This window comes from Haliotis asinina, chromosome 7, assembly GCF_037392515.1.
Source record: "Haliotis asinina isolate JCU_RB_2024 chromosome 7, JCU_Hal_asi_v2, whole genome shotgun sequence".
NCBI classification, from domain to species: domain Eukaryota; kingdom Metazoa; phylum Mollusca; class Gastropoda; order Lepetellida; family Haliotidae; genus Haliotis; species Haliotis asinina.
The window spans coordinates 30167992-30194791 of record NC_090286.1 but is presented as its reverse complement, the minus strand read 5'-3'; the positions used below and the strand labels follow the sequence as shown (position 1 = coordinate 30194791).

At 37.9% G+C, this 26800-nt stretch overlaps 1 protein-coding gene across 1 annotated transcript; it reads right to left on the bottom strand.

The window, feature by feature from the left end:
* Positions 1-229: 229 nt before the first annotated feature.
* Positions 230-26723, bottom strand: LOC137290440 (DNA primase large subunit-like). The gene is made up of 12 exons (XM_067821372.1): positions 26532-26723; positions 17608-17717; positions 16868-16962; positions 16556-16676; positions 14800-14886; positions 12911-13048; positions 12203-12346; positions 9266-9448; positions 6977-7103; positions 5160-5242; positions 2447-2609; positions 230-479 (listed from the first exon to the last, which is right to left on the bottom strand). The coding sequence occupies exons 1-12, from the start codon at positions 26683-26685 to the stop codon at positions 325-327; spliced, it is 1560 nt and encodes a 519-aa protein (XP_067677473.1). The 5' UTR covers positions 26686-26723; the 3' UTR covers positions 230-324.
* Between the last annotated feature and the right edge of the window lie 77 nt (positions 26724-26800).

Sequence of the window (26800 nt, the reverse complement as noted above, 5' to 3'; positions counted from 1 at the left end):
ATGCAAAGTGGGGGTGGAAGGATAGCCTACAGGTTAAAGACGTCACTCATCAAGCAGTGGACCTGGGTTCAATTCCCCATGTGGGGTACAATGTGTGAAGATCCATTTCTGGTGTGCCCCGCCGTGATGTTGCTGGAATGGTGTTACTAGCGGCTTAAAACCACCCTCACTCATGAGATGTAACGGAACATCGTCAACAGTAGTAAGTAGGAAGAACTAAGGCCTGATCTGAATGAAATTGTTAACATTTATTCCATAAATAATCACTAATAACAATTGAAGGTAGAGTGCTTCCATTAATGGCAGCCATGTCGAACAGCAGGATTATTGAAGCATTGAGTCTAATTCCTCCATGGGGAAGTCGTCCTCCATTTCATCCATATCTGTAGTCTGTGTGTCTGTTGGCTGACTTGAAGTTTTCAACGACTGAGAATTCTGTGAAGCTCTGACCCGGATTACCTTCCCTGGATTAGGTGTGTCTGCAAAAGATCACCATGGTAATTGATATAAAAATGGCCTTTTTGTGTAAACATCCTTCAACCTTGTTCATCCACTTCATTAACTGAGCAGAAATCAATCACGTGTAGTTCAAACCTTACTACATATATCTATAACCTAGCCTATCTATCTACCTATCTATACCACTCAAAAAAAGTATAGGGGTATTGGATTTACAAGATTAATAAAATACATATGATGAGGCCAAGGAGGAAAGATATGATGAAGAGAAATTAAGGGAAATGTGACAGTTCATTCCATTCCTTTGGAAACGTATCATCTGTATGGATATATATTAGTTTTCCCTCACATCCATTGGCACTGGCTAGTGGTATGCTCGCGAAAAGGAACATCCCCTACTTCTTTTGAATGGTTTATATACAAGAATGAAGATTTTTATGGATATCAACTTCTTTATTATGAGAACACAATGTTTCGGAGTTAATGCTTACTCCTTTATCAGGTGGATGAATAAGCATTAACTCTGAAACGTTGTGTTCTCATAATGAAGAAGTTCATATCCATAAAAATCTTCATTCTTAAGTATTTCACTTCTAAATGCCCTTCAAAGACATTCTTGTATATCATTTCCTTGATAACGAGGTTAGAAGCTACATTGAAATGTCGCTCATATTAATATTAAAAAAGTTGTCTATCCATAGAACTCTCCTCGTTCATCACTCCAACATCTAAACGCCACTGAAAGAAGTTATTGATAAATGGGATTATAATTACAACTGCATAATGCCCGTGTCCAATAAAATATAGTTACAGGTCAGGTTTGTTCACAACTTTTACTGTAGCAAGGCCATTAGAAGAAGAGCGTGAGAAAAATCATTTTAAGTTGGAAACATTGAAATAATATATGTGTAGGATTCATAACAACTCCTTTGATATAAACAACAAATTTAAGCTACTTCGTACAGCAAATTTATCATACATTCACGTTTCGGAACATTCCTAGGAATATATCATCGTTAACTATGCCATTGATCACTGGATTGTCTGGTCCAGACTTGATTATTAACAAACTACTGCCATGTAGCTGTAACATTGAGGAGAGTGGCATTAAACTAACTCACTCACTCACTCTCTCTCTCAATATTTGTTAAGTGTTTATCAATCGATTACTGTTATATATTGGACAAGTGACTTTGAGCGAAAATGAACAAGAAGACAAAGTCATCAATATCCCCAGCAACAGTAAAATACTCTGCATGAACATTAGAGGTGTGACGATATATCGTAGTATCGATAATCGCAATACTTTATCGGATGATAAATATATCGATACTTTTTTTTTTGTATCATGATACGTATCGTTGATCTCAAAAGTGTTAACTGTCACTAGAAATCAATCGGTATGTCAAAATTTACACTGTTACTTGATGTCAAAGTATATGTTTCTAAAGAAAATAACTAAGGATAGCATATCGTGATGCGCATCGAATTGTATCATTCCAAGATATCGTGATACATGTCTACTAATTATAATTACAACATGTCAATGTTTTGGTGTGCATATGGCAATCTGCTCTGGAAAAGAACGCTAACACCAAATTAGGTGGAACTTGTTGCCATGACACCATATTTGTAGCAATAGTCATTTATTATTTCGCCCATCAAGGATATTTCCAACTCTATAGCTTGTTATCCTATCCAGACAATCATACATCAACCTGCTTTCGCAGTAAAAATAGCAAGATTGCACAAAACCTCATTGGTGACAAGTCAAATTGTCCCACGCATTAAAAAAAACAATCCAGCAACACGTGAAAAGGCTGTTGCATAACCTTAGGATTATAAATATTTCACATTTATACAGCAAAACCTGTAATTAGAATGACATAATACTAGAATATATTTCTTTTTCAGAAAATAAGAGTTTCAGATACTATATGCTTAAGGTTACTGCATCACAATTCAATAATTTACCATGAAGACTCACTTAATTTCTTTCCCCCATCCTTGCGTATAATTTGACTCTCTTCAAAGTACTGGTTTGGATGGTTGATGCTGGTTTCAACATTGTCTCCAGAAATGTTATGAGATGCATCAAAGTATCGCCCACATGCCAACTGATAGTGGCCTTCCTTCGCAAACTTTGCTATCTGGAAAGAAGACAAAGAAAGAAAATTGTATAGGATATCATAAATGCAGTATGTCTGCCATATTCCTAGATCCAACATGCCGGAAGTCCAATGTTCTTGGATGATAAATCTACCTATTATTAGGGGTGAAAATGGTAAATCGCTGTATTAGTAAAACCGCAGTGTTTCAATTCGGTATACCATATACAATAAAAAAACCCACAGTATTATCGGTTTTCGTATTGTCATTTCTATCTTCATAAAATGACAGCTTTTTCTAATTCAGAATAAGAGAGATCAAAATTGTTTTTTCCCATGTTAGGCAAGACCACTTTTATTTCTTGTTTTACAGATTTATTGACCTCTGAAAACCTAAAGGCAGGCAGCAAAAAATAAAGTTTCCAAGTAATATTCCTTCTAGATACTCCAAGTATTTTACTTTATTCAACTTATGAAGTGAATATGGGTAAAAAACAACCTAAAAAGTATTTTCTTGTGAGATTACATTTTTAGCCAAAAGAAACATCAGGATTTCAAATTTTGAGCGAGGAAAATTAGTTTTTATTTACATTCTTATTCTGGAAAAAAAACAGCATGCGAATCCATAAAACAAGAAATAAAATTGGTCTGGCCTTATTGAACAATGTAAGGTTTGGTTCTTGCTGTTAATTTTCTGGATTATAATCATATCTCAAGCACCACACTCAAAAGGACCGAACCACAGACCTTGAAATGCTTGACACTATGACAAGAGCGTACTATTTCACTCCTTTCTATTAAAAATTGTGACTTTATTGATTTCAAGATTTCTTCAAATGGGGAGGTGAGTTCTTAGGTTTACCAATACTTTCAACTTTATTCTAGTTATGCCATGACATGTGACAGAACATATTATTATGCCAGTTCTAGCATAATATTTATGACAGGGGACCCCAGAAATAGGCTTCACACACTGTACCCATGAGGGTATGGAACCAAGGTGAACAAGTGAACATTTTAACCACTGGACTAACCCTCCACCCCAGTTATGTCACATTGTCTCAGCTTACTTACTGGGTTCTTACGATTCACTGGTGTATTCAGTGGTGTATTCAGTGGTGTATTCAGTAAATCGAACCACACTGACGCATGAATTCAAAACATTCACTAGTTCAGTTGATCACTAAGAGTTGAAAATGTATTCAGTTTAAAACAGTGCATTTCTTAAAACAAAATTCTGGAAAAACAAAAGCAGATTTGATGTTTTTGTCATGACAAGAAGATTATCACTAAAAACAGTTGGTCTCTTAAAATATTTTACCTGGAAAAATAAAGGCAGACTTGATCTTTTTGTCACGATAAGATGATTAACACTTAATACCATTTGGTCTTTTAATACAATATTTTTTTCTGGAAAAACATAAGTCATGACAAGCAATATAATCCTGTGAAAAACAAGGTAGGTAACTTCTTTGAGTAGCAATATTTTGAAGTTGAGGAGTGCTGCGTATCACACACAATATGCAGCCTGAGTCACAATAATTTGTCGCAAAACCTTGGAGGAGTGTTTTCTCCTATATGTACGATACTGAAGTGTGCATGATCCCCAAGAATACCAGCTGGCGTCACCGGGAGTTAACCCCACTTCAACGCCCCGCAGACGTACTTCGGGATTAGGGTAGACCCCTTGCAAATAGGCTGCTGGGCCCCAGTAGTAGTAGTAGTAACCCCTTTGACATTTTAGTCTTTGTGCTTTTTGAAGGGGTTCATGACCCTTGGGATCATCCCCCGCCCACAAAATTTCATAAAGAATAGAAAATTGGCCACACACCTCTTGCATACCTTGGGGTAAAAGCAAGACAAAGTTAGCACACATGTGGGTTACACCCTGGTGCCTCTGGACAGCAGAGGCACTTCATGTGCCTGTCCTGGAGGCGTATGTTTTTGAAGCCCTGATAGCAAAGCAATATGCTAACGGCCAACAATGACACCCATAAAAATGCATCTCTTGTGATATAAAACTATACAATTACCACACATAACACATTGAGAAAATGTGCAATGAAAGGCTTAAACGCATCAATGGTGTTTGGCTGGCAAGTTTCCATTAACATGAACCATAAGCAAATCCTCAATGTCAGCAAAGTCAACTGACATAAGCCTCGCATGTAAACAAGCATAAATTACAACAATAAGTCACACTTCTCAAGAAATGAATAACTGGAAACATAGAGAGGACAATGTTCACGTAGCAGTGACAGCAGATTGAATAAGCTTTGGGGGAAGGGATGCACCTGGCTACCTATGCATGAGTGGTAAGGGAGGCAATGTCATGTGGTGAGGGGCCATATAAAAAACAGGTTTTTTTAGTCATACAATATTTCATCAAAACATTATTACAACATTTTCCGTCACAGAAAATTAATTCATGTACCCCAACAAAGACCTGTTCTGAAAAAGAATGGCATCTTTTATGTTATGATCTCTATATCAGTACATTCCTGTGCACTTATTTCTCTTAAAACAATTCATTAATTCCTTGCAGCTAATAGCTTTTTCTCTGTCTCTTCAACATTCACAAATCAACATTACCTCATCAACAGCATCTTTCGAAATGTTCTGTGCTCGCAGTTTCTGTCTTAGCAAGTCAGCATCACAGTGCCGGAACGGACAGCCTAGAGGGAGATAAATCAGAATAGAAAACTTTCCACTATATATTGCTGCACAGGCTGGAGCAGTATGGGGATGTCGAGGGGTTACATTACACTCATGATCAATGCACCTCTACAACAACATACCTGGCTGGACTAGGCTGGACTTGGCTGAACTAATGCTGGTTTGATAGAGGTTGCCAACTATTATGCCACACCACATTTAGTATTGATTCCCTGTTCAGTCATCCTCGATATCCCCAGGGTATACATTCCGATAAGTTTCCACTATACTCTGGATGCATCTACAGCTCAGCCCGATGAACTTATTACCTCCCTTGACAGGCTTTTTATCCAGTCAGGTGTCTACACTGGTAAACTGAGCGAACCAATCACTGCTCACTTTCACTTTTTAAATTATCTAACCAATTAAACATGGCAACAGAAACCAAGCATAGGTTCTTTGAAAGACATAGAAGGGGTCCATGAGCACATTTAATATAAGTTTCGAACCTATCAATTCGCTGGTATAATTTCCCTAAAACCTGAGTAACACTGTGAACAAAAGTATGCTGCAGCAACCGCTATCTTTATAGACAATGGCACACTCAGCTGTAGCGGCAGCTTAGCTGACTGGCTACTGTGAGAATGTGGAGCCAGCAAAGGGAGATAATAAATTTATCAGGCCGAGCCGTAGACGCATCGAGGATATAGTGGAGACTCATCAGAACGTATACCCCAGAGATATCAAGGATGCTGTTCAGTATGTGAGTTTAGTTTAAGCAATATTCTAGAAACATCATGGTGAGGGACAACAGAAATGGTCTTCACACATTGTGCCTATGTGGGGAATCAAAACAAGGTCTACGGCGAGTTGAGCAAACCACTAGCCTACCCCACCTTGTTCAGACTCCTTACACAGACTTCAAGTCCATCAATCCTTTATCCCTTTAACACTGACATTCCCAGATCTGTCACTGAAGCACTATTCCAGCAATACCACAGCAGGGAACTCCATCAACGGGCTCTACACATGGCACCTATAAAGGGAATCAAACCTGGGCCTTCGGCGTGACAGGTGAACACTTCAACCACTGGGCTAACCCACCACCCCTTCTTCTATGTATTGAAACACGATTAGTCTCATACATAGGTGAATAACAACTTCTCTCATTGGTTTATTTCACACCTTACATTTTTTTCTTGAATTTACTGAAAGATCAGGAATGGAATTAGAGCTCAATTTCCATTCCATGAAATATCATTTGTGTGTCATGTCCATATATGACTAAAAGTCTAAAAATATATATGCAATAAATGTCACAAATCAAAGATTTAAAACCTATGCATGCACCCATCAAATTGTCTATCGTTAACACACTCAAACTTTACAAGAAGACAAAGCCATCAATATCTCCCACAATGGCAAAATACTCTTCATGAATATGTCTACTAGTAATGTTAATGTCAAGTGTCTTGGCATAGTGGAAGGAGAGTATTGAAAGTATTTTTTTCAGAATTACAAAAATACCAAAAGAAACCAGAACACCAGAGTATAGTCCGTTAAATGTAACAGGCCAGACCTATCCACATGCCAAGTTAGGTACAGTTCTACAGTTCTGCTCAAGAAAAAAAAGGACACTTCTACCAAATTCAGTAAGGGGCAAACTCATTGCAATTGAGCACTTAACCCATTTACTTAGTACATTCCACACTGACACAAACAAAACTCAGCCTAGTGACTTATCTGTGTCTCACCGTGGGAGTCACCTTGTCCAGGGTTGTTCGACATGATGATCTTCATGCAGCTGTATGGGGTGTAGTCAGCTCGCTTTCCTTCCTTGCCATAGTTGTGGCGGATGTTGTAGGAGTATTGCTTGTCAAACTGATCATAAACAAGTTACTTGTTATTGCACAATATTTTTACCTCATGGACTTATTTAACTGTGTTAAAACCTGCACCTATGAACTTCCTTTTGAGAGTGAGTGAGTGAGTGAGTGAGTGAGTGAGTGAGTGAGTGAGTGAGTGAGTGAGTGAGTGAGTGAGTGAGTGAGTGAGTGAGTACTGGTTTATCCCACCTATAGCAATATTCTGGCAATATCACACCAGGAGACACCAGAAATGGGCTTCAGACATTGTACCCATGTGGGGAATTGAACTCAGGTCATTAGCTAGACTTTGCTACCCCACTACCCCAACTACTTCATGAAAAGTGTTAACTAATCTTGAAGCACACATACATGTAAATATTTGTGGAACAAACCCTTATTTCTTCTTCTTTGAGAGGCATTTTAGTGATTGAGTGAGGTTTTTTGACACTTTTAGCGTTAATCCAGCAATATCATGGCAAGGGACACCAGAAATAGGCATCAAACATTGTATCCTGGTCAGGAATCGAACCCACATGTTACAGGAATCGAACCCACACCTTGACTACAAAGCCATCCCAGAGGCATCTTAGAAGTTGGGAAGTAGGTTTAAGATACTCATGCTTGACAATCATCACTAAATCCAATGTTACTGAGTGAGTGAGTGAGTGAGTGAGTGAGTGAGTGAGTGAGTGAGTGAGTGAGTGAGTGAGTGAGTGAGTGAGTGAGTACTGTTTTACTCCACTTTTAGCAGTATTCCAGCAATATCATGACCGAAGTCGCCAGAAATGGGCTTCATTTATTGACCTATGAGGGGAATCACACCCAAATGATGAGCAAATGCTTTAACCACTAAGCTACCCCGATGCCCTTACATATCTTTAAATGTTTGCTTGGGCTTACTGTTACCAAAAAGTAGGTGATAGAACACTGTGTGTACATGTTCCTGTTATGTTTAACAGCAATATGTTTTTATGCATGTAAAATCACATCACAGACAGAGATTTTATATAAACAAACTAATGGTTTCAAATAAGAGACACAACACAAAAATGTTCCGTTATTCTTTTCCAGGTTTCTCTGCCTTCTTTGCATTAAGATTGAAATGGCTGAGATCTAAAAAACTATTAACACTTAGATAAAGTGCTTTTCTTTATTTCCTCGGTATTTTTAGTGAGTTTACTTTTACACCACTTTATGCTTCAAGCTTTATTCCATTAATATCAAAATAGGGGATGGGGACACCAGAAATGGGCTTCACACATTGTACCAGAGAGGGGAATACAACCTGGGTCTTCAGCCTGAAACGCTTGAAGCTCTAGGCTATCCCACTACCTTCATGTTTAATCATCCAACACTGTTAGACTGCTCAAGGAGTTTTTGCATCAAGGTAAGTAGTTGTCATGTAAATGACTTTTATATTCTTTTCAGGCCAGACCAATTCTATTTCTTGCTTTACAGAAAACCTAAGCAGGAGGGAAAAAAAAAATAATAAAATCATCAGTCAAGTAATATTCCTTCTATATGCTCAAAGTATTTTACTTTGGGCAGTTTATGAAGTGTATATGGGGCAAAAACAATCTAAAAAACATAATTCTTGAAAGTTTACATCTTTTGCCAATAAAAACTTTATGATTTTATTTTTTGAACAGGTAAAATTATTTTTATTTTTTTTTATCCTTGGAAAAATTCGGCAAGCAGGAAAACAGGAAATAAAATTGGTCTGGGGTAAATTTGAAAAATCTTTTTACTTTTTGGCCATTGTTGTTGTTGGTGCAGGGAAATACATATCATGTGATGACCCGAGAAATATGAAAATATGAAAGTGCCCTTCCGTAACATTCCACTATTAACACTAAACAACCAAAGCATGTGAGTTAGTGAGTTAGGTTTTACGCTGCTTTGGCAATATTCATTATCTGTGACAGCAGGGATGGGCTTCACAGTTCACACATTCCCTGTGTGGGGAATCAAACCCAGGACTTTGTTGTGACAAATGGACACTTTCACCACAAGGCTACAGTCCCTCCCAACCTCAGCTGTCAGAGTGAGGTTTAATACCACTTTCAATAGCCAGGCTGTAACAGTACGGCACAGGCAAACCAAGAAACAAAGTCATGACAGTTCTGGGATTCCAACTAATGTTCGCCAGAGATATTCTCAACTGAAACAACCCACCTTGTCAGGATCCATTCCCTTCACAAACTCAGCTCGCCAGAACTTCATGGCCTCTTCCAGAGACAGACCGATTCCCTTGAGGAAGAGTCCATATTGCATCCTGCCGCCATGCTTCAGGTGGTGGTTGCTGCGGAGACTCTGATGGAGCTGCTGCATACATGGAGGGAAGGACGTCCGCGACAGCTGCACAAGGAACAAGCAGACACAATCAGTTCCTACTCTTTTATGCTGGGATGCGAACCTCTGATGGTTTATTTGACAGGAATTTATGTTTCTGACATTTTGCAAAATGAAGCACCGTTCAGTAGCACAGGAACATGGAAAATCAATCAATTTCTATTCCTTTTATTTGACAGGAATTTGTCTCTTGGAGATAAACATCATGTGTTGACCAATTTGGCGTGTTATTGAGTATTTTAAGCATGGGAATTCATTTGGAACCGATGGCGTCACCAGGAGATTACAAATTAAATATTCCTGTACTTCAAATACTCAATAACACGCCAAAATGGCCAACTCATGATGTTTGTTGACACTGTAAACACAAAAGTAAACCAAAAGGCCCACATGGGTTTTACTGTCTGCACCTATTTACATCAAGTAAGGGTTCAGCAGCGAAGAGTCATCAACCGGCCATTTCAGCTGGTTCCCATCGTAGCATCTGGAACTGCTCATTTGTGACATCATTCTGACTCTACGTGACATGATGATTTGAATGACGTCACCAATTCTGACAACACAATAACACATATGCTATATTTCTGCGCGAGAATAGGCAGCGCATAGTCTTGCAATATCAGAAATCAAATGCCATTCAATTATGTTCTTTAACCAATCAGATTAGAGGGCACAGTGACTTTTGGTTTACAGCTGACATTCCACAAAATGCTGTAGTGTTGAGCAAGTTTAATTTTTAAGTCACATTGGCAGCATTTCAGCAATACTGTCACTCTGAAGTGTTGAAGTTGAAGGGACCCATCCAAATGCTGTTAGCTGTTCGAAGTCCGAGACAATCAGTAATAATCATTGCTCAATTTAAATTTCAGTGCTTTCTTTCTTGCAGAGGTGCAACCCAATATTACACTGTACATCCTAATTATTAGTCAGTTTTTGAGAAATATATGAACACTAAATCTAACATTATAACAATTCAATTCAATTCAATATAATTGAATTCAATACTGTAGGCGTGTCAGCCAATTTTCTTCTAAGCTTTGAATAGCTGTGGCATTGCAACACTGTTATTTATAGACATGTTTCAGCTATGACAGATCTTGAAAACAGGGATAAACTGTGTCTCTGTGTTGCTATGGTTTCTACAACAAGGAAATATCTCATAATACACCAAAACATCTGACATGTTATCACACTGGAATTTGGCTGGTGCAACTAGGTTTAAATCTTAGGTTGCACCTGGTGCAAGTAGGTTGAAAGAAAGCGTATGATGGGACCAAAGTTTCACTTTGATACAAACGTAAGGTTGACGTATTAAAGTGCAGTACACTGGCATTGTAATATGAAACCAGTGCTTGACAGGAAGACCACCAAGCAGCTGTATATGGGTCTTGCTGTACGAACAAGAAGAAAACACAACACTTTGTGAACTGATTTGCTTACTTCTGTAACACAATGGAATACAAAGTTGGTTCTTGTCTTGCTAGACTTTATTGCTCAAAGTGAATAGACTATAAACCCCATGGAGACATAAAAAAAGAACCTTACAGTACAGAGAACTGAATGACTGACATCATAAGCTTCAGGACATAAATGGGATCTTCTATGCCTTATTTTAAGTTCCATGCTTTGGACTGAATGCAAGTGAAATCATGTCAAGCAGCTGAAGTTGAGTTTGTGATAACATTATTCAGCTTACCAGCCATCACTGAAAACTATGGTCCACTTGAGAAAAAGTTTTAGCAAAGAATTCCAATCTAACACCAAAACATATTAGCCTATTAGTCTTTGTGTTAAGACTGCAATTTATCGGTATCATTTAGTCTCCAACATACTGTAGATAAAGAATTTTAAAATGACTGCCTTCCATTTGCTCATAAGCCTTTAATTTCAATGGTAGTACTACTCCGGTGTGTGATGGAAAATTGTACACAGCAATATTCCAACAATCAATTAAAACCACACAATCTAGTGATCAACAACATGAACATCGATCTATGCAATTGTGAACAGATGACACGTGTCAACCAAGTCAGCGAGCCTGACTACCTGATCCCAAAAGTCGCCTCTTATGACAAGCATAAACGCCTTTTGTGGCATGGGTCACTGAAGACCAAATCTAACCCAGCTCTTCAAGGGTTAAATTGACAGATTTGTCCATCATGTTCATTTGATTTTGAATCCTTTATAAATCCCTGCTCGCATAAATTTGGAGGCAATTAATTTCACCATTTAAAGTAGATACACAGCACTGGGATTTGAAATTCTTTCAAAAAAAAAAAACGTTCGCCGCAGGGCACGTGACTTTCAGAATGTCCTGACTTGTCGTGACTAAATTTCCACTTGCCGTAACTTTCATGACATAATCAGCATGATAAAATTATGAAAGAATAAATAAATATTTAATGTTAATATTTACTGGAATATTTAGGGAAAAGTGCCAGAAAGCAAAGAAAGATAGCTAAATTTCATTGCTACACTCTGAGCAGATAAGGAATTGAATTTAAGTTTATTTGCACTTTTAAACCGTAAGTGGAAATTATCTAGTAGCCCATGGATAAGTCAGATGCCACAATTTCATTGCACTAAATTAAAAACTGACTTGTTGCAGGCGTCGGGGGATGGGATTTTTTATCCCCTGTATAGTAACATCGATGATGCCATAACTTGGATTAAGTCCGTCACTGGAATGTGGAGTACATTTTATGGGTACAAACACTCTGAAAAGTTTATCAGTTTGGGTTATCTTATGTACACACTCACCAAATCAATCATGTCAGCTGTAATCTGTCCTACAGTCGATTTCTTGCTGTTGTAGTCTTGGCCCAGGTAGCGCTTGCTCAGACCACACAACATCGGCAACAGACGGTCGTCCTCCTCCAGATGTGGCAAGGCTCGACATGTCACCTGATGTGTAATGATCCAGCAATCCTCTTTTAGCAATATTCCAGCAACATCACAATGGGAACAAAAGCAATGGACTTTACGCCTCATACCCATGTATAGAATTGAACCCAGATCTTAGGCAGGATGAGTGAATGCTTAAACCACCAGGCTATTCATCGCCCCATAATGATCCAGTAAATACCATCTGTTTTCAGTTTTCAGGCACTCTGCAAAGTTCCAGCTATACAGTGACAAGCCTCACCAATAAGTTAAATAAGCAAATACAACAGAGAGCTTAGTGTTAAAGAACCACTAACAATCGTATGCCCCACATTCATCAATCAGAACCTTTCAGAACTGCAAAAGTGGTTGAGTGAGTTTATTGTCATGACACACTCAACAATATTCCAGCTATATGGCAACGGTCTGTAAACAGGACTAGACAATCCATGGATGAACGTCACTGAGCATCAATCTACACAACTGTGATTCATGGGCATATGTTAACCAAGTCAACAAGCCTGACCACCAAACCCCATTACTGCATGGGTTACAAAGATCATTTCTAACCCATATCGAACTTACAGCAAGAGCATGTGACAGTCTGGTCCTGTAGACAGACAGCAGAATGGAGACCAGATCATCCTGGGCAACAAATGCAAAGCCTCGCTCCAAGTAGACTCTCTTTCCCCGCACCAAATCCAGAGCTTCAGTGAAATGAACCTGGGACAGACCAAAGCACATGTTCAAGAACATTTCATCAGCTTTATCTAAAACACTTATTTTCAAAACAGGCAGGATTTTTCAGCTTGCTGTTTCTCCCAGTCAAATATGCCTGCAACTAAGGAGGAAGCATGTCTCTGGGATTGACCTCGAGCAGTGTATCTGAGTGTCGACATCCATGACAAGAAATGCACGCTGTCGCCTCTTGGACACTAATCCTAATTTTAAGTGGTCCTAGACTACAAAATGTGGGTCACAGACACTTAATTTATTATCATGTTGTAATACTGTTGCAATTCAGTTATCGTCATTGTATTGTGCATCAAGATCATCACATTGCAATCAAATTGAAAACGATGCCATAACCTAAACTCAGTAATAGCTTATTGCTATTGAATTCTACACAGGAATTCGCTTCCTGTAAATCCCTGCATCATCCTTACATGATGATACAACTCTTGTGATAAAGCCCAGGTCTAATACAAGCTCCGTCATTGCTGAAGATGTTGTGATCATCAGAACGTGACAAATTCCCCTAACCCCACAAATTTGGAAGAACAAATCAACTGACAGTTTCATATGACTGTGCAACTTGGAAGAGAATTTCTGTCTAATCTGTCTGTGTGTATACAAGAACGGTTACTGAGCTATCAAAACAGTAACATGAAATTTGGATTGTAACTTTATACTTCTATGTCATGTACCCACCAATGTTAAAGTTAAAAGAAAAAATACAAACTTTAGAAGACCTAACAGCAAAAGAGAACAGATGCTTTTTGTGCACAGTTTCATAAATGAATACCTAATACTCTTTCAGGATAAAGTCTTGACAAACACAACACTGTGAAGAGTCAACAGCAAACTTGCTGGAAAAGGACAAAACATATATTCTTTAAAACCCGAGAAGCAGAAGGCACCAGTTGACTACCAGGTCTTTGAATGAAAATAGTTTCTTGTAAGAATATCCATTAGTTTTAGAGATACCGTCAAATTCAGTCAAAGTTGTTGCCATGGAAACAGGAAACAAATTCATTCTCTTGAAATTCCTTAGCAGGAAAAGTCACTACTTCAGTCCATGGATAATGTGTCAGTGTGCATGAAAAATGTTCGAGTTGTGCTCTGCAAAGAAAATTCAACAACCAACAACACTTTTTGAGACTAAGGGCAACTCGTTTCCAAGGAAATGCCCACAATTCACCAACAGTAAAAGTCAGCACTTCTGGATCTGTTTGATATATCTGCCAAGTTTTGTTGAAAGTGTTTTGAGTTTTGCTCTTGAAACAAAATGATTACAAATGGCCACATGAACAGATGGACTCAGAGACAGACAGATATGCAGACAAAGCTTTTACTATGTACTCTCACATTATATGCCTGGGGATAACCATTCTATGATTCGACCTACACTGATAACCCAAGGTGTATTTCTTCTTGAATAATTTTTAAATTTGACTAAGACTGCTCGACTTTAAAAAACAGAATGTTTTCTCTGGACGTTCCACAATGCAAAAATGGAGAAATTTACAGTCACTGGCAGTCACATGAGAAGCTGGCGCAGATGCATGGTAGTGGGATGCGTTCAGGTGAGATATTTAATATTCTTGGGGAACATAATACAGAATGTTTCTGCTATATCTAAGGTAACGGGAGAGAGAAGCAAACAGTAACTCTTCTAATCTGGCTTAAGACGTGGTATGAAAGCCATGTTTCAGCAAATCTGCTGTGCTATTAATCCTAAAATGAATACATACCTTATAATACTCGTTGACCTCTACTCGGGCAGGCGTGTCACAAGCCAAGAGGTTTGGCAACACATCTTTCTTTTCTTCATCAGGAATCTGTTGACAAATGGATTAACTTATCAAAAAGATATGAGAAATAAACTGAGTCTAACTTACTAATATTTCATCACATATGTAGCAGAGCTGAGTCAATGGAAAGACATTTAACATACATTAATGCAGATAAACTGAATTTTGAGGACCACAAAAGGGCAGGCTGCAAAATGGACTTGGCTTAACTACAGGTTTGCCTTTCATCAAACTTTTTTTCGGGGGTAAGAAAACGACATTATATTGCTTCTCATGAACAAACATGACGATGACTGTGTCAGTAAAGACGTCAAATTTGCAATTAACTTTACTAGACTAGGCAAGATATTTGAAGTTTTCAGTTCTAGTTTGTTTTTCCTGGGCACTGTGGATCAAGATTATCTGTCTTATGTACAGAGCCAGAAACAGCAATCAGCTGTGCACACCTTTCCCCACGATCTTCCAGTGATTTATTTAAAACCTACACAATAATATAACCAGCTAGGATAGTTCAAGGTTTATCGTGGGTTTTTTTATAACTAAATAACTTTTTACTCCTTTTGGTAGAATCCATTTGAATTTTTTCAACAGAAGTCCTCTACAAGACCTTAGTGTTCTCAGCCAGCTGACAGCCTTCACTTGTTTATACAATAATCACTGCTCAGAGACTTTAAGCACTGTTTGTGGACCAGACTTTTGGTAGGCATGTTGCTTATGCACTAACTCTTCAGCATGAAATTAGGTGATCCTCTGAGATCACAGACACAGCAAGTGGGTGGCAACATTTGTAAGCATTGTAAACTGCCACTACCGCATGTGATGCCTACATTTCATCACAAATACAGAAGAATCAGAACTTTGGGTAACAGCAAACATTATCTATCACGAAACTTTAATGATCAATGACAATCAGCATTAGACAGACAGACAGACAGACAGACAGACAGACAGACATAGGATATTTATATAGCGCACATATCCACGCACTAGTGCATGCTCAAGGCGTTGCAATATTTTTCCCTTGATCACTGGATGTCAATCTCAACAGCACATCGTATTTCAATCTCAACTCCTGGGGAGTATACAACTCTTGCTGCCACATCTTCAGTCACCCATGCTTGATGTAAGAGGAAATTAATGGTGTTGGGTGGTCAGGTTTGTTATCTTGGTGACATGGCTGCCACATGTCATCAAATCCTACATGTGTAGATCTACAATCATGCTGCTGTCAAAATGTCTGGAAACTCTATACATTTTCTTTCTACCCAAAGTTGTTAATCAACTTCAAATCAGATCATGACAAAACTTTCCCAAGGATTTTAAGACTTTGCTGCTTGCCAATACATTAAAAGAAAGAAAAATTGACATGATCAATAACTTTTTAATCTCCTTTGACAGAAAAGGGAAAGGGAGGTGATCACTGCGTCTGCCCATTGATACAAAATAGCCACACTCTAGTACAAGCAGAAAACGCAATGGGCTCAATTGTCACAGCCACAGGATGGAAGTTTCTTGTCCCTATTTTACATGTGAAACTTGTTTTAAATGTAATTTTCTGAATAAAATTGGTATTTCATAGCTATCCTTAGTCATGCTTATTACACTCATCTCCTCCCACAATGTGAAGATAGTGGATCACTTGAAATGGCTATCCCAAAGTGACATGTAACATCAACAGATTTTGGTTAGCACTTACTGGTTTGTAGCCAAGATTGTTGATCTTCAGGAAAGAAAGACGAGAATCTTTAGTCTCTCGCTGGAATCGGAAACGGAAGAGGTCCAACTCCTGCTGCAGAAACCATCGTCTCAAATCCTCTCTAAAACAAATTCAAACCACAAAATTGACTCTGTACCAACAGTTTAGGAAAAGTACAAATTTACTGATCTGTCATGCAAGAAATATATATTATTTGGTTAGCTTTTACGATGTCAATAAAACCATTTTGAAAAAGAGCAACATATTAAGATGTTTGAACTTCAATCTAAGGTATGTTTCTTTTGAACTTACGATCTGCAATATGCCAGCCTCAAGATGAAGTGAGAGATGTGGTCCAGCCTTCGAGCCTCTGTTTCATCCTGCTTCAGCTCACCACCATAAGATACCTTGTGGAAAGTGGCACATGATTACAGGAATAAGTCAGAGAAACTCATGACACATTCATTTGCTTTGTTCATAAATACTGATGTTTAAAAGTCACAATAAGAAATGTTCTAGCTACGTGACAATGATCTGTAAATAACAGCGTCTACACCATTCAATCCAGTGATCGACATCATGAGCATCCATTTACACAGCTGAGATAAGACACAGGGCTCCAAATAATTTTACAACATGAGGAGGACCTACGCCTTATTTTTTCGATATAACAGTACTGTAGGAGTACAGAATGGAATTTAATGGCGTGTAAGTAATCTTGTGTTTCGTTTCATATATGCACAACATTGCTACTTTTGTGTAAACAGGTCAATAAACAAAAAAGCAATACTTTTCCAGATAAATACATCCGTAAATGATTCTAAGACCATTGCTCTGGTGTGTATCTGCTACGTTTCCTGATTTTTTTCCTACTGTATCATGCAGATTGTTTTTCCATACATGCGCCGATATGGCCCTTATCTGGAGTCCTGAGACAACATGCATCAAGAACATATAGGAGCCTGATTAACATGACATTACAGAAAACAAATTCCAGCCCCAGTCATCCCAGGGTTTCAACTTTTAGAGGTCTTAACTAGAAAGCTTTTTACTTTCAATAGTGACTTGAACTTGGTGTTCTTGATCTCCTTCTCCAAATACGCAATATATTCAGCTGACCCTCGAACATGACGTACAGAGGCAGTCTCAACAGCCTTCAGAACTGAAACAGGAAAGATGTATTGATGTATGTATGTGACGAGTGAGTGAGTGAGTGAGTGAGTGAGTGAGTGAGTGAGTGAGTGAGTGAGTTTAGTTTTATGTCGCACTCAGCAATATGCCAGTTATATCGTAGCGGTCTATATATAATCAAGTCTGGACCAGACAATACAATGATCAACAGCTTAAGCATCAATAGGCACAATTGGAAACCGATGACATGTCAACCAATTATGTAAGTCTGAACACAAGATGCTGTTCGACACCTCGTACAACAAGCAAAGTTGTGGCATGCATGGGTTGCTGAAGTGCAGACAACCAGGAGAAATAAGGAAATTTGGTTCTGACTATTATGTGTATATTTCTACTGGTAAAATAACAGTAGCTATGAACACAAATATAAAACTGAATAAGGATGCATTATTTAATGATAAATTGAGTGAGTGAGTTTAGATTTCAAAAGTTTTTAGCAGTATTCCAGCAAAATCATTGTCGGGAACACCAGAAACGGGCTTCACACGTTGTAGCAATGTACTATGTAGGGATTTGAATCAGGGTCTTCAACATGATACACAAATGCTTCAGTACTAGGCAACCCCATCAGCCCTATTACATTGAAGAGGGGGATTAACAAATGTATAAGGTTACATGACTGGACAAGCATCAATATAGCCTAGTTTTGACAAGTTCTCTTTCTGGTCCACTGTTCTCATCACTATAACCACTGTTGTCTCATTTTGACAATACCTTGATTCATTAATCAATGTTTACTTGGACAGTGGAGATGTTTATTCAAGGTATTCAACCCTTAACACTGTCAGGTGTTAATGTGGAAACTATCTGCAAACTTTGTGAAGTATGTAAACATCTCAGACAGCGATTGTATATTTCTGATTTTGGATTTGTATTTATTTCAAACTCTGAGTGTTATTTTTGCAGGATTTGCATACATTCACCCTGATGGTAGATCTACTGCAACTGACACCCGTACCCTTAGAGGTATTGATTATTTCGAACACTGCCTATTAGAACTGCTGTATGACTTTCCAGATGCTACAGTTTTGTTGGCAGGAGACTTCAATGACTATCCTGACACTGACTACATTCCTGGTTTACAAGATAAAAATTTTATAAGTCATGATTTAGGAGATAAACATCATGTGTTGGCCAATTTCCGAGTGTTATTGAGTATTTGACACCGGAGGTTTCAAATGAAACATTCCCGTGCTTCGAATACTCAATAACACTAGGAAATTGGCCAACACATGATGTTTATCGACATTGTAAACACAAAAGTAAACCAAAGGGTCTTACTGTCTGCACACGCTTATGTTGAGAACAGGTACAGCAGTGAAACAAAATTATAAGCTGTATACATGCAATTGCAAATGGAAAGTGTAATATTTTGTACGTGGCTTTACCTCCCTTAAAATGAAGCAGCCACAATACCGAACCCAGTCAGGGCCAGTGGATGAACACTCATGTGTAACAATTCCTTGTCATTCGCCACTGGTTCATTTGCTGATACCATTTAGCCAGCTCTTTGTTTATGGCTTATAAGCCCGATTTCAAATTGCAAAATGGTCAGTAATTGAAGCTATGCATTTCATATTGTCATTAGAAGACGGGCATAGGTGTCAATAAAACAGACATTGAGTTTTTTCTGTGAAAGAGTTTGCTTATTGCAATCATTTTTTTATGTAACGAGTAGATTATTTACTTGTTTATGTACACAACCAAGATTAGACTACTGCTCATAACCTCATACTCCGGGCAGGCATACTGTTTTAAGCTCCACCAACCTACTGACTGCGCATTCGTAACACACACACAGGAATTTTCGTTCAGAAAGCAAGTTTTCTGGATATCTGAGGTTCGGATAAACAAGGCACGACTGTATTTGATTTTTTTCCACTAAAATACTTGTAAATGCTGTATCTTTATTTCTGGGACTTGCTGTCAGATGGCCATCATGAGGGATGAATCGTTTGTGAATAAAGATAGATTGAAAAAGAAATCCAACTTTGTCGAAAAATGATTTGGCCAGATTTCCACCAAAATTATACAATGTTCTAGGTTCCATTTGGATCATATTTTAACAGCTATCTATTGGATTTTTGACAAAAAATATCCTTGTTTCTTGGAAAAATTGTTTTAAGGGGTTTTTTTTGTTTGTTTTGTTTGTTTGGGGCTTTTTTATATTCCTGGACAGGGTACATTTGCAGACTGGTGTTAAATAAATGAATAAAGATAGGAAAAAAAGGAAATGAATGCCATACATCATCCACACACTTTCACACCAAACAGAAAAGCTTTTGACATCACGTTAAATATTGCAGTAGAAAACTTACGCACACGCACACATGCACACACGCATACACACACGCAGAAGCTGTGAATTGTAATGCTTGTAATGACTAAGATATCAATAGTTTGTTCAACAGTGATTTTTTCATGGTAGATGAGGTCTTAAAGAATGACTAAACTCAATTTTTGGTACTCTTTTTACCACTGCATATGAAAGATTTCTGGTTAGTCATAAACGAAACACCATTCTTTTTAAAAAAAATTGTGGTTAATTAATACCAAGTGCTTAAAAGTTGCTAAAAAGCCATCTGCTTCTCTCTCGCCTGCAAACGAAACCACAGACGTAATTCTGTCACCACAGCCCTGCAGTGGCGTCATAAAAGGAACGATTTTCAGTTAGTTGTATAGAAAATGTGTAGGAAACTCCTCATTTTGCTGATTTCTCGACGTCACCAAAGACATGCCGAATTGTTGTGTTGCCATGAATTGCTCCTTGGGGTTGGGTGATGGTGTCGCTATGCACAGATTTCCACCAGACCCTGTAGTTTGTGTTTAAATTGGTTCTTTGTGTGTGCAAAGCGAGCATTGTGAAAGCCTGTGGTATATACTAAATCAGATTGTTCGCCCCCTACCACGCTTCAAGGATAGAAAATGGAGTTCAAGTTTCATCGACTTTATAACATCAAGACTGCTTACTACACATTGCTGACCAAAAGGATTTTGCATGAATATAACGCTTTCTTCCTCGGACGCGAGGTTGTGGTCGAAGAACCAATATTATCGTAAGTAAAATCGCCTCGACTCCAAGGGTGAAATTGTTATGTTATAAGCAATGTCATTTAAAATCCTAATGTCCATCAATAAAATACATATTTTACTACCAGTGAAAAGTAATTTTTGATTTGTAAGTTGGTGAAAACAAACTTAAACAGCCTTCATTCTCAGACAGGGCGCCGCCATTTTTGAAAATCGTGAAGTCACTGACTAAAGTCCATTTGATTTAATGAGATTATGGTTTGTTTTCATCAAGTTAGAAAATCAAAACTACTTTTCACTAGTAGTTATAATGTATTTGAATCAAGACCAAAAGGAGTTTGCATGACACAACTTGTAACGTAACATAAGCGAGGTCGGGGTCGAAGTGAAAATACTGCGCAATAAATTTCTACACTTGCTAAATTTACTTGATTTGTAAACATTCACTCACCAGTATGCAGACACTTGTCAAAATACGTCTTTATATTTGGTCTCATAATCCTTATCACTTTATAATCATGCTTGTATACATTTTGAAACTAAACAAAAAAAAAAGCGATCTACGAATGTATAACAGGAATGTAATAACTAGACATTTCATAGTTTGCCTATATGAATCATAATTCGCCCTAGGGTACGTCACAACGAAAACAATGATTCTGTTGAAAGCTACGACAACTTGATAAAAACAAAATGCAAATATTAAAATTAAAACAAATGGAAGTTAGAGGAGCAATGCCAGGCTCTTACTAGACACTTGTCAATATATGTCTTTGTGTTTGGTTTCATAATCCTAATTACTTTGTAAACATACTTGTATGCACTTTGGAACTTAATAAAAACAAGCGATCTGCGAATGTATGACAGGAATGTAATATGTAGACATTTTATTGTTTGCCTATATTAATCATAATTCGCATGCACGCCCTAGTGTATGTCGTCTGTATCATTACACTTCACGACGAAAACAATGACTCTGTTGAAAGCTACAACAACTTAATAAAAACAAAATGAAAATATTAAAATTAAAAAGTTACAGGAGCAATGTCAGGCTATTACCTTGTTCGATGAATGTATCCATCAATATCCACATAAACGAGTAATATATAATTCATCTGCACTTTTCCTAAGTAATGTGTCTTTTAACAGTCTAATATACGAAAATGTGATGTATCGTTTCAGGTTTTTCAGATTGCTGTATAGTCTCATTGGTCACCCAAGATAGCATAACTGGCACCTACCTGCATAATGTGCATCATTCTTTTAAAAATGTAATTTAGTGAGCCAATAATGAGCAATCAATCAATGTATTGGCAGTTAATCCTTTGAAAGAAGGGTGTTGTAAAACACATACACGACAGAGTGTATTCAGTATAGGTGAGTAAATGTACATACATAAACACTACCTTCTGACATATCCCCACTGAAATCCGCATAAAAGTAATTAATCAATCAGTGTGTTATCAGTTAATCCTTTGATCGATCCAGACACAATAAATGCCAAATGGGTACCTTGGTCGGGTAATCTAAGTGGCGTTACCACTAATTTTACCTGTTATAAATTCATTAACTAAGCATCAAGTGAATGATGACAAATAACGTGTAGGTTTATACCACCTAACATGGATTACAACCTAGCGACACCAAGTGCCTTTGACAAAATCTATGAAAACAAAACTAAATGATATCAGATTGTGAAAACATAGAGCTTTCAGTTTTCACAACAATTGTCATGATTTCAGGTTTGTACAAACCTGTAAACGAAATAGTTTACCCCCTGAAATGTAGATGAATTCTGCATGGGCCCTCATATCTATACCTACTATTACGTCACGGAGACGCGCTGCTCTGATTGGTTGAAATTTCGTTTGCGGATGAAACTTGAGCATTGTTGTCAAAAAGGTCGATTTAAGGTAAATAAAGGTTGAATTGAGCAGTTTTAATGACGAGGTTTGGTACCTAATGGTATCCTACCCGAAATGTTAAAGTGTGGTAAAAATATCTTGCTTCCTTATCTCCTTACTGTTTTCAATTAATATATTCAAAAGTGGTAATTTTCCAGACCAGTGGTCCAGAAGTATTATCTTTCCACTCCACAAGAAAGGAAGCCTTCATAATGTCAACAGCTATCGAGGTATTTCACTCATGGACATTTGTGCAAGGTGTTTACTCATGTTTTGAATAAGACTTGTGTGATAAGTCCCAGAGTGTCAAGCTGGCTTTTGGAAGGGGTATTCTACGGTTGACGACGTGTTTACTCTTCAGTCTCCAGTACAGAAGTACTTATCTAAATCAAAAGGAAGGTTGCATTGTCTAGTTGCCAATTTCCAAGAGGCGTTTGATTCTGTTAACAGGGATCTTTTGTGGTAGGGCCTTTATTCAAATGATATTCATGGTGAAGTTTTTTCTCCATGCACTCAAAAATAAAAAAACGTGGCCTCTGTCAAAATATCAAGAAGCAATGTAATTGATTAGTTCAACTGTTCCAGGGGTGTTAGACAACAATGCATTTTAAGTCCTCTCTAAGTATTTTCATAGTTCATAAAGCAGCATCTCTTTATGCATGATGATTATTAGAGTTCTTCATACTTCTCTATGCCGATGATTTATGTATTTTGGCAGACTCTGTTCTCGAATTATAAAAGAAAAGAGACGTTTTAAGAGTCAATTTAGATAAGACAGAAATATTGGTTTTACAAAATGGTGGCAGATCAACGTATCAACTTCCTATTGTTACCTCGGCATCATTTTTCCAAATAGATTGCATTGGTCCAAAGCTGTACAGACATTAGTCCAGAAAGTCCAGAAGGCTGTGGTTTAATTTAATGCATGAAATACTTTACATAAAGCAGTGAAAGTCCGTAAAACTAAAAGATGCATGTGTACATATAGTGAACTCTGAAACAGGTGAACAAACAGTTTTCATACTCCGGGCACTCCATGTCATTTTATATTGTCATACAATTGATATAGATTCTCGGCAGAGCATTTGGCTGTTCCTGTGGCTGTATGTAATATTCTTTCTAGTTGCCTCCCTTCTGGGAGGTGTAACATAAGAATAGTTAACAGGCTATTGACCAATGAAATTAAAGTATTTTGCAAGAAGGGAAGTTGTTTAGGAAGGTTTGCGGGAGTAGTGCACTTTACCGGGCACGCTTTTTCCGATTTTTTTTGGTTGTGCTGGCGGGGCTCGAACGCTCTCAGCAGGGGTCGTGGGATTCCAACTGGCGCTAATTAGTCTAATTAGCGGACACGCTACCTCGGGACCACCGGTGCGATTACAGTTAGTTAGTGCTCGTTTAACGGGTCATTACCCCACTAGCTCTGCGCATAGCTATAATAGTTTGTTTTCATTTACTGTGCATGCACAGAGCTAGGCCCCGCCTACCCATTCATCAAAGCGAGAAGCCACACCTAGGCATTGTTTTCAAGATGTTGTGCAGCCAATCCAGCGAAGCTATGATATATGATGACGTTTATCGTTTGACTTTCGATTCGTGGATGGATATATGGATATAATCGCATCTAAGGTAAGCCAACCCTAACCTTTACTCACTAACCCTAAGGATCTAGAAGGGGGGGGCCCTAACCCTAAGGATCTAGAAGGGGGTCCCTAACCCTAAGGATCTAGAAGGGGGGTCCCTAACCCTAAGGATCTAGAAGGGGGTCCCTAACCCTAAGGATCTAGAAGGGGGGGTCCCTAACCCTAAGGATCTAGAAGGGGGGCCCTAACCCTAAGTATACATCAGTGCAGTAAAGTGAGACAGTTCAGTAGCTCTACATCGCGCTATCACTATAGCGCGCTCATTAGCGAGCGCTCAGCAGTCCCGGGTCCTGCGCATGGTAAACTGCACTCTAGCCAGGTTTGCACATATCTATGGTGAAGAGTTTTGATGGAAAACTGTTACCTTACTTGGCGTACCTTTTGGCGTAACAACAAAATTGACCTCATCTGCATACACAAATCAACTTTGTCTCTTGATTACAACAAATCTATGTGGAGTTTAATTAGCAAGTCCACACTAAGTGAGTTGCCAAGGGACGTAACTCTGTAGTACTCATGAAAACCTGGTCCAATTTTGGGGGTCCTTGTTTTACGCGTTCTGGCTTTTTCCATGATGTATTTGGGTGAAAAACAACAACTGGTCCCTTCAGAAGATATTCCCGAATTGGCGCCATTGGCGAAAAAGGTTGGTCTGCTCTGTTCTTTCATAGTTTTCCAACCCTTTAAAATATTGCTGAACATTGAAATTTGTTTTATCAATCGATGGCACACTTTAGATTATTTTTATCATAAGCACACATCAATCCTCTCCATTATAAAACAAATTTTAACTTAATGTAACCAGGGATGCACATTTCAGATAGATTTGTGTCAGGGAGGGGTGTATTGCCAGGGGCAGACAACTCCATGTGTGAATCCAGCTAACAATGATCGTGTCATTAACTCATTCATTGAGTAATTTTATTTAACATGCTTAATATGTTTTAAAGTGTTCAAATGTGTGTACTTTGATTATTAAACAGGTAGGAAAGCATTATTTATGTTTCAAATACCTTGTGCAATATGTATGTTATTTTCAGATTTACATGTATTTTCTGTCTGTATCCAGAAGTGACAGCCATAGAACACAAAATTGTGGCTAATAATAGTAATATTTGAAAACTGACAATATTTTACTGATCTTTTAATTTAAGCAGAATTCAGCATTATTCATTTGTAGATGTCATAGCACTTACATAAACACATGATGTAGATTTGGGTAGAGAGTAAGTATTTTTTGCACATTACAGCATCACAACATATGCGCAACATACACTGATATAATTCAGGATCAGATTTGCTTCAGGTTTGAAACATGGTATCTTCAGCACTGTCTTTAAAAGCACTGTCTAAATTGAATCTTCAACACTGGTGATACAGGTTTAAGATTAGAATATATGAAAACATGTTACAATCTTAAGTTCATCTTAATTGATGCAAAACAAAGGTAGCACTTCATAATCTTGACTCTCTAACTTGAATCTGTTTCAATAATTTAGTGTTAAGATACTGATTTTGCCAACATTGACATTGTACATCAGTCATGATGTTTAATGAACCGTTTCTTTCTTCTTCTGCAGACCTGAAACATATGTTGATTCGAAGTTCTAGGATGTTCAAAGAAGACGTATAATTCCTGATGAAACATTTTGGTACTTGAAATAAATAGGTGTGACGTTTTTTTCACAAAAATTGAAATGTGGACATTTCGCAGAGTTGACAGTAGTTGACTTGATCACCTTGTTGATCAAGAACGGATGGACAGAATTTAATCAGGTAAAGTTTGTTGCAATGCTGATGTATCAACAAACCTTGGAAAAATAGTTTTAAAAATTTGAACCGTTGATCTAAAAATGGTGTGGACTTGCTAGTTTAATGACAGATTCACTAGGTTTATGTCAGTATTCATATGCAGGAGAAGCTATTTACATTGAAAACAAATTGAAAAAATACCCAGAAATGTTTGCTTGCTGGATGCTAGTTATGTTATTGAGGGAGTTCTTTGAGGCTTTTTATTACCGAATTATGTACATGAAGGTCTTTGAAAAAAGTGCGTCAGAATGATTGCTAGTTTTTACCTCCTAGTTAACGAGAACCAGTTTATTCCGAATAACTTTGGATGTAAGACGTAGCGGTCAAGAAATCATCGTGCACAGACAGGGCAATAAGCTGATTCTTTCCATATTGTTGACAGTGTTGTGACAGTCTCACCTTTTAAGCGCTCGACAGCAAACTCTTCAAATTCTTGCAGAGAAATCGTCTCCTCTGGTGGCACTGAGTAAAACTGAAGTGGGTGTGCATATTTTTGTTTGACTTCTGATTTAATGCCGCCTGTTCGCCGCTGTCTTGTTTTAATGATTTCCATACCTAACTTCCATGCACGAAGAAACTCCCGCCAAATTATTTTCAACAGGGATTCCCTTCCGGTTTGCGGGAATATCGTATATTCTTATGAACTATTCCTACTCCTTTAATAAGCA